The 9163-nt window shown below is 45.1% G+C and overlaps 1 protein-coding gene across 2 annotated transcripts in view; it reads left to right on the forward strand.

Annotated features, from left to right (window-relative positions):
- LOC109860505 (semaphorin-2A) overlaps positions 1-9163 on the forward strand; it is a 289634-nt gene that overhangs the window by 249336 nt on the left and 31135 nt on the right. For both annotated transcript variants that reach the window (XM_020439626.1, XM_020439633.1), the window contains 2 exons: positions 2099-2186; positions 8101-8152. In XM_020439626.1, coding sequence (XP_020295215.1) covers positions 2099-2186; positions 8101-8152 — 140 coding nt within the window. The remainder of the gene's footprint in view (positions 1-2098; positions 2187-8100; positions 8153-9163) is intronic.

The raw sequence follows: 9163 nt of genomic DNA on the forward strand, positions 1-9163 counted from the left end.
TATATATATATATATATATATATATGAATATATACGTATGTATTATATACATGTACGAGAGCGCCATACGCTTCTCCCCGGCGCATCAATATTGAGCGATTAATTATTTATATTATGTGTATACACCGTATAATTAATTAAGCAAATGTTGGCACGCGACGCAATCGAAAACAATGTAACAATTAATCGAATAATTATGAGACGGTGAAATTACAAAACCGTAGAAACTCTTAATTGCGGTAGCGCTGTTTAACGAAGCGACCCCGACCGGCGAGGAGCGATTGTGTAAATTAAAGCGTCGACACAAGCCCGGACATCCCGGGCGCCGTCGAGAATATCATCTCACTATTTGCTGAATGAACGACGCGAAAGTCGTTACCACGAGACGTATTATTACTACAACTCAGAATGTATACTGTTTGCCGCGCCGGCGCTTAATAAATGACGCGCGTGCGGCAAACGGGACGAACTGCGTGCTGTTATAAATAGAAAATCCCGCGTATCTCGCGACTCTATGTTTTGCTCCATTAACTCTATCGCGCGGCCAATTTTATTGCGGATCGAGAATAGAAGCGGGCGCGCTCCGCAACGGAACGCAACAGTTGTATTAAACTCGGATGCGCGACAAGCGGCAGGTGCAGCTGTCATCTTTCGTACACAACGCGCGGAAACAGCTTTATTACGACGATAAGATCGGAGTAATAAGATCTCTTATGTGGAATTGTGCTCGAGATGGATCGGCAAGAAGACGCGCGCGAACAGCTGCATTTTCGAATGACTATAAATTCCGAAACCCCTCGAGACACACATACACGTACACATGGTCTCGCCTATCCGGGTCGCCGATCTAATGAGCTACGATGGCGCATCGGTTTTGAATAAGTCCGACATTAGAGGGACCCGTGGCGCGTAACGCGGAGATAAAGCGAGATCACGTTTTTGCATTCCCCGCGTGCGCGCGTTTACGCTCGTGGCGGAGAAGAGAGAACATGCGAAGGGTTGGTTAGCGCGTTGGAGATAGACAAGTGGAGAGAGAGAGTGGCGAAAAAGGACGAGACGGGAAGGGGGAGACAAAGGATAGATGCGGAGAGGAAGAGTGTGGCTCTGTTCCAGAGTAAGAACCCCTTTCATTCGACGTCAGTCCCTCCTGATACCGTATAAAATATAGTATTGTTCGCGCTCTGTTAGTCCAGAGTGGGACGAGTATATTTAGAAAAGGGGCGATTTTCTTTCATATGTTAAACAGATCAGTGTCGATGAGATATAGAGAGAAGGAGAAGAAGAAGCGAGGATAGCAAGAGAATCCTCTTCGCCTGGTTCTTTTTTTTCTCTTTTTTTTTTTTTTTTGACGTTCCGGTGTTAGCTGTTTGTTCATGAATTTTCACGTAGCTTGTGACGTGCAAGTGACAAACAATACTCGACGTTATTATATTTGAGGCAATGTTCATTTGAATGATGTCTTCGTTGTTAGTTTTTTTTATTTCTTTTTCGTCGAAAAATGGCAAAGAGGCAAATTGTGGTACGGGTGAAATTTTCAACAAACTTTTCTCGCAAACGTCTGAAAAGAGTCTTTAAATGTTTCGTTCCGAGATTTGTCTCGAAGCGCGAACTCTCTCTCTCTCTTTTTCTCTCTCTCGGCGTTTATACCGGAGACAATTGCAAAAGTTCTCACCGCAGCTGCCTCGTTCGCTAATATTAACTCACGACTCTTCCCGCGAAGAGCGCGTTGATCTTCGACATTTTCCGCGGCGCGGATTTCAACGGATCCGCGCGCGCTCGATGGAACGAAAATGTCGGGCGCGCGCGTTACGTGCTGTGTAATTCCGACGAGTTTACAGTAGAGATAAGTCAGAGTTGACTTTAGCCGGATTACTGGCGCTGCAGGGTCGGACGGGGAAAGAAGGAGGAGATGTAGGAGGCGCGGTCGGGGGAAAACGACCGCCTTACTATCCGACCGTTATTATAAAAGTCATAATGAAAATCTAACGATCCGCGCGGCCGCGACACCGGCGACTCCGCGCCGCGCTTCCGCACCGCGCGGAAAATGAATTTCACTCGCGACATCGCATTTAATCCCCTTATTTACTTTTGCTTTCAGAACACGTGCGGGAATTCAGCTGCGGAATGCTGTACTACAGGACGCTCTACTTGGACAGTAAGAGGGACGCTCTATACGTCGGTGCTATGTAAGTATAACTTTTTTCCCGGTTCCGTAATAAAATGTCACGGCATGAAAATCCCCGGGAAAAGTTGCGACGTTCCCTCGTCAAAGCCCCGAGGACAGCGGTATTACGTCAGCGGACGACGCGGCGGTTGTACGTGCATGTGTGTGTGTCCGTGTGACGTGCCACGTCGCGGATTTTTACGATTGCTGTGATTAAAATTCTAGTACGCGCGCGCGGAGCGAGAGATCGTGCCGTTTGATTGAATTTTCCGATGTCATCGAATAATCGGATAATCCGAACTTTGAGGGATTACCGTTACACATGTGGGAGAGATATCGGCTTTTGGGATAATAATTATCATCGTTGTAAGCGATAGAGAGCTATATGAAACGACACCTCGACGTTTTCGCGGGTTTTTAAAAGAGAGAACGGAAAATTTCACACAATATTTCACATTTTGTTATACGTAATGTTTAAACTCGCGCGCGCGCGTACAATTATATTTTTATTTGGTTCTCTCTACTTTTGTTATTATATTGTTTCTTATATAAAACCGCGGGTTTATTTACTGACCTGTTTTGCTTCGCGGATTATGATCAGAATCCTTTCACTCTAAATGTTTCACTTTGCGCAGAAAAGCAATTTACTCAGGACCTTTGAGCTCTCTTTCTCTCTTTCTCTCTCTTTGCAACGAGGAGAGAACGCGCGGAAAAGCAAATACATGATATAAATCGAAACTGACGATTTTCTTGATAATTATGACTCTCGTGGAAATGAAAAACACGTCGTGTCAATAAAGATTGAAGTTAATGAAGTTTCTGTTTTATCTTTTAAACTCACATAGCTCTTCACGGGAGATATTTTATCGCATTTAAATACAGTTTCTCAGTTTACATCTCGGCGTCTTGTCATCAATTTTTTACGCGATATTATACGGATTGCTAAATTTTCGTTTCTTACTATTTTTTTTTCGCGGATATTTTCTTCTTTATTTTATCAATAAATTTGTAGCTATTACACTTCAAAATTTTCAAAAAAAAAAAAAAAAAATATCTTCTTGCGCTCCGCGTTTCTTAATAGACCGTTAAATCGATCGATTGCTCGCTGTGTTCGCGTGAGAGTATCCGGTTATTATTTCTTCGACGAGAGATGACTGGTGGAAGGCTGAAGAGACCCGACTCTATGCTTCCCCCGAAGTCTCGATACAGATTGCGGACGGAGGAAGGTCGCATCATTATCTCGGCGGAGTATTATTTCTTGATTCGGTTCTAGAACCGCGCGCCACCCTTGGCGACCATCAGCTAACGTTCGCCGCTCCTCTCTCCGTCTCCCCCCCCCCCCGCGTCCTCCTCTTTTGTGTGTGGCCTCCCCTTCTCTTAATTTGGTAAATGCCAGCAAAATGCTACGAAGCCCCGGTAATGGAGACGCAGCAGGGATGGTCCTCCAATGCTCTCGCGGATACGGAGAAATCCCGAGCCAGACGCTTGTTTAATTCCTTTGTGAGACGAGGCGGATCGTCTTACGGAGATTCTCTTACAATTCCAGCTACAAATATGCGATTGTATATGTTTTTTTATTTGCGAGACGAGACGCGTTCGATTTGACTTTCGGCTGTGCTCCGAATATTCGAAATTTATTGCAATATAAACGTGGTAATAATATCTGCGTTTGTGTTACTTTGCAGAGAACAAAGCGTGACCGTCTTACAAACCATATAATGCACACATGAAACGTTAGAAATAACGCACGAAAAGCAAATTATTTGGCGATTTCCCAACGATTTGGGATTTTGTCGAACGATTTCGTTGCACGTGAAGTTGACGCGAGGCAACTACCGTGTCTCTTGAAATAACTAATAGTTGACACGGTTTAGTATTTATAACAAATGTGTGACATGGTTCAGTACTTATAACAAAAATAAGCTAACGGTCATCCGTGTTATGTCTTTTCTCTTTAGTTTTTGAGCACAGACATGAGAAATTAAATTGAATAAAATATGCGAATCGTGTTTTGCGTGACAGAAAACAAATAAATAAATTGAACGTACAAGAAGCTTCTGCTTTTAAATAAAATAAAACTTTGTGCGCTTTTCTCCTTTCTTTCTTTTTTTCTGTCTTTTTTAACGGAATGTGCTCGCCATATGAGGCGGTGAAAAAAACGCAGTTACGACAAATTGCATTTCTCAAGAAAAGCGGCTACTTCGAGTTTAAACTGTTTCCTGGCTTCGTTCCACGTGCTTGGATCGCGTGCTGTGTGTCGTATCGTTTATACGTAACTGTGCCTACAAAACTGCAGTATTGAATAGAATTCCGATCAGAAACTCTCGCGTAAAGGAAATCGCTTCGACGACGTTCCGCGTCAGTGACGACGACGAACGATTAAGCTCCGTGATTGCGAAAACGTAATTTTTAAGTTACGTTATGCGATCTTTCATACGTCGATCGGAATCACGTGACTCGCTCGCGCACGACGAGAATCTCGCGCGATTCTCTCTCTTCCCAACGTTCTTTCTCCGCGTTCTCTTCTTTATCGTTTTTTTCTTTTTTCGTTATCGCGCACAACGATCGATACAAGCGCGCGCGTGCATCGTTCCTCGTTAATTAGAAAGGTGATAGCCATTAATTGTAGTTTGAGAATCGGCAGCCGCGTTGTGGTTCGCTCCGCAATTAAGGTACGCTAATTGAACGCTTCCAATTATCAAGCCGGCGGCGGCCGCGCTCTCTCCGACGTACGAAAAAAAAATATCAGCCTGCTTATATCCCGCGTCGGCACGTCTGCCGCGCGTCTAGCCGGGATAAAAATTTGTCGATCACATATTTTCGTCTCGTTCGGCCGGTTCACCTTTTTATCCCTCTCGTGTCCTCCGTGAGACTTTCTATTGTGCTTCGGCGACAATTCGGACGGAAAAAGCGACTCTCGCAGACAGGGATTAACACGTCGCATGCAGTCGCGCGATCGGGTTTTTCCCCTAATTGTCTCCGGTAACCGTTGCCGGAAAACGCGTCGAGAGATTTCGCCGTTCTCTCTCTCTCTCTCTCTCTCCGCCGAACGGTCGTTGAAACAACCGTGGAAAAGCTCGAGGTGTAGCGCAGAAAAGTGAGTTACGGGAGTCGCGCGCTCGAACGACTCTCGCCGGGAGAGAGAAAGAGGTGAAAACGGCCACGAGCGTTTGCGGCGTTGTAGAACCAACCCCGGTGTGGCAATTGAGCTTTTCTCTCGGACACTTTCAACGATGTTAGCACTTCGGATGTCGTATATCGATTTGGCGGATTACTTCGGACTACTAGCCCGTGGTAAAATTGTATAGAAGAATTAGATTAGATCTTGCTAAATCGCGCGCGGTGTGTGCACCTCTCGTCCGTTTCCATATCGCGCGCGTTCTTTCCTTCTCTTTCTCTCTCGCGCGCGTGCGCTCACATTTCTTCTCTCGCGCGCGAACTTATTTCCCGCGTAGAATGACATATTATTAATGTCGGTGCTGCACTGCGGTTTTCTGAAATACGAAACGCGAAGGTATTCCCGTTGTGTATCCACCTCGTTGATTTATATCCGGAATTATTAAAATCGTTCTATTATGTTAAACCCGCATCCACTCGTGGAAAGATATATGTATGTACATATACTACATCTCCTTCCCGGGGGTAAATAGCACTGTGGCAAACGCGACTTTACCGGCTCGCGTCATGTATTCCCCCGAACCGGAATTCGCGGACGAAAGGGAGGCGAGGGACGGATCTTGACGCGCTCGGATAATGCACCCCGGGTCAGAGCTGTCCGTCACGCTCAACCACAAATTCAGACAACGACGCTTTTCGGATTTCGCCCGGCATTCGTGAAGCTCCTTCTCGCTCGCGGGTGAAAATGTCGGTATTACATGAGTAAAACCCCCGATATATATAACAACACGCGCGAAAGCGCACCGCGGTTGTTATTCCGGGTTGCGCGACCTATTTTGAACGGGAACGCGCGTCAGCACGTATGGTATTTCGCGCGCTCTCTTTCTCTCTCTTTCTTTTCCTCTCTTTTTCTTCCTTTTTTTTCTTTCTCTCGTTGTACGAAATTTCGCAAATACGATATAATAAATCCTTAATTAACTCTCCGTCCTTATTTTCGGAATTAGCGATAAAATCCTCCGCTTGAAAATTTTCACCCCGCGGTACAAGCCTGTCTTTAGTAGTTTAAGAAATTGCCGTACGATCTCGCGCAAACTGCTCGAGATTTTAATTAAACTTTCCACCGGAAGTCCTTAAGGCGATGTAAAATGTTAAATTGAACCGAATTCTTTCCTCCGATTTCCCGAGGTAACACTTTCTTTATTTCAGAAAATGTTCCACTTTTCGTGCAATCGTGTCAATGAGATCTTAATGAAACTTTCTTACGGAAATGGTTTTTAGCCGGAGCGAAGTAATTTCTCGGCTTGATTACGCACTACAATTTTATTTCGGCCGATCGAGGTTTTCGAGCGGCCCCCGGCTGTTGTCGATGATTTCGCGGCAATCCGTCGCTAATTTCTTTTGCACGTCCAGTTTTCCCTTCTATAAATTACTTTTCCTCTACGAATTTTTTCTTTCTGCAGGCACGAGCGACGCCGACATGCCGGCACGCAGACGATCTTCTCTTGCCGTTTCTCCTTCACCACCCTCCGCGCGTTTTCTTTCCACCTGCCGAGCCCTTTAAAAGTTCGCCGGGACGAAAGTTCGACGCGAACGGATTCCAAAGCGCGGATTTGTTTTTCCACGTTGGTATTTACTTTTTCACGGCGCGATGCACCGAATGAATGAAAAAGGAGAGTCGCTGAGGGATATAGGGTATCTCCTCCTCTCCCTTCAAGTTTCTCTCGCTCTCTTTTTCGCGTTCCTTCTCGTTTTTTTTTTTTTTTTTTTTTTTTTTGCATACTTTGTGATCCGCAGAGGGGGGTATAACTCCCGCGTGAAAATCTTCAAGGAGTCCATTGAATGAAAAAGGAGAGTCGCTGAGGGATATAGGGTATCTCCTCCTCTCCCTTCAAGTTTCTCTCGCTCTCTTTTTCGCGTTCCTTCTCGTTTTTNTTTTTTTTTTTTTTTTTTTTTTTTTTCAACGTTCCGCGCGTGCATTCCGTCTGACTGCGTATTTCTATTGAAAGGCGATGATGAATGGCTATTGGGATAAAGTTATGCGGCGCGCCGGCGTTAATGTTGCGAAACATTTGAAAACTGGGTAAATTCGATTTACGATCCGGCGCCCAGCGGCGCGTATACCTTTCACGTATGATCGAGCGCACTACCTCAGATTGCCGTGCGATAGTCGCCGGAAGAGATTTATATAAAAATCCTCACGGGGGAACTGTTTTGTGTGTTCTTTGCACTGTGAGGAGTGGCTGTTCCGTATTGATCAAATCGTATCAAATATCATTCTCCGAATATCGAAATACACAATTAACGTAACCGATTGATGCGAAATTGTATCTTATTCTTCTTTAACACGAGAGTGTGTCAAATCGTATCTTCATGTTGTATTTACTTCAATTTCTTTGTTCCTTTTTACCTTCGATACAATTTCAATTTGCGTCATTTTATGATGCGACTAAAATCGACGCCACGTCGGTTATCAAGCGAATAAATAAACAACAATGTAGAACTCGGCCACAGAGGAGCGACCTATCTCACTTCCCCCGCCGTTGGTTTCGTCCTCTTTGCACCCTCATAGAAATTCCGTGTCGTTTGCGAACGTTCGCCGAAGGGCCGTAAGCAAAGTGCCGCGTCGTTACACAACCGTACATAACCGTAGCGAGATAAGGTAGGGTCGAGTCACGGAGAGTAATGCATCTCTCGCAGAGACGTCGGGAATGAAAATTTACTCCCCTCCTTACCCTCTCTTACGACTCTTTCGTCTATCGCAACCACGCTTAATTCGGTCCCGTTACGCTAACACGAAACTTTCCTCTTTCTGCTTTCAGGGACAAGATCTTCAGGCTAAATCTCAGCAACATCAGTCATTCCAACTGCGAGGTGAGTTGTCCAAGAGCTTTTATACATTCCGTTCTCCGCGCTCGCCGCATATTTAGCGCTCTAAATATGCGGCGAGCGCAAGCCGTTTTATGTTTACATCGAGTCCAGGTTGGTAACAAACAAAATTGGACAGTCGCATTTAGCTTCGCGAAACGTAAATCTCTCTCTCGCATTTTAACGCGATAAGGCTTTTAGAAACAAGTCGGCGGAAACTTCGGGCGGAGTTTATAACTTTTGATTACGTAATATAAGATAAAACGCTCACCTTAAATACATGTACTGTTGCATATTCGAAATAATTACACCCAATGCGGAAGATAGTAACTTTTATACAACCGTCGTAAATTTAATACGCACCGTACATAATATTACTCTTCAGTGCTATAAAAACTGATACTATACAAACTCCTCGAGCATATTCCGCGCTGGAATGCCGCGTAAAGAATTCACTTCCAGAGCCGTCAAATCTCGGAGAAAGAACCCAGTCCGTCGCACGCTTTCTTTCACCCCCGTCTTTTCGTATCGATTAGCGTCAAACGTCACGTAATGTTTGGCCCTTCCGTACGAGAGAGCGATAAAACTAGGGCCCCTCCCGATCGTAACTCGGAAAGCGAACTCGTCCCCATAAAACTGTCAATCATGCATGGCCGAGCGAAGCGACACCGACGTCATTCGGACAGCTGACGCGTATCCACCTACCGGCTAAGCGATTCATTGTAGACGAGAACGGGTCGCACGTTGAATGAATGATTTTTCCACAAGCTCTTTCCCTCGCTCCCCTCGTGTAAATGCGCGCGGAGATCCGATTTAAAAGCTTGCAAAGTGCATTTACGTATCGCATGAGTGACGCCCGAGGCGCAAACAATCGTGGGCGCGTTTTGATTACAAAGCCGATGTCGCGGGAAGTGTGCTGGAGAGAGTATTTGGTTTTCTCTCCTTGAATCGATAATCTTCGGAGTTCCCTCGTTCTCACGTCTTTTAACATCTTTTTTTTTTTTTTTTTTTTTTTTT

The sequence above is a fragment of the Pseudomyrmex gracilis genome, unplaced genomic scaffold, assembly GCF_002006095.1.
Source record: "Pseudomyrmex gracilis isolate BER0280 unplaced genomic scaffold, ASM200609v1 scaffold_8, whole genome shotgun sequence".
NCBI classification, from domain to species: Eukaryota; Metazoa; Arthropoda; class Insecta; order Hymenoptera; family Formicidae; genus Pseudomyrmex; species Pseudomyrmex gracilis.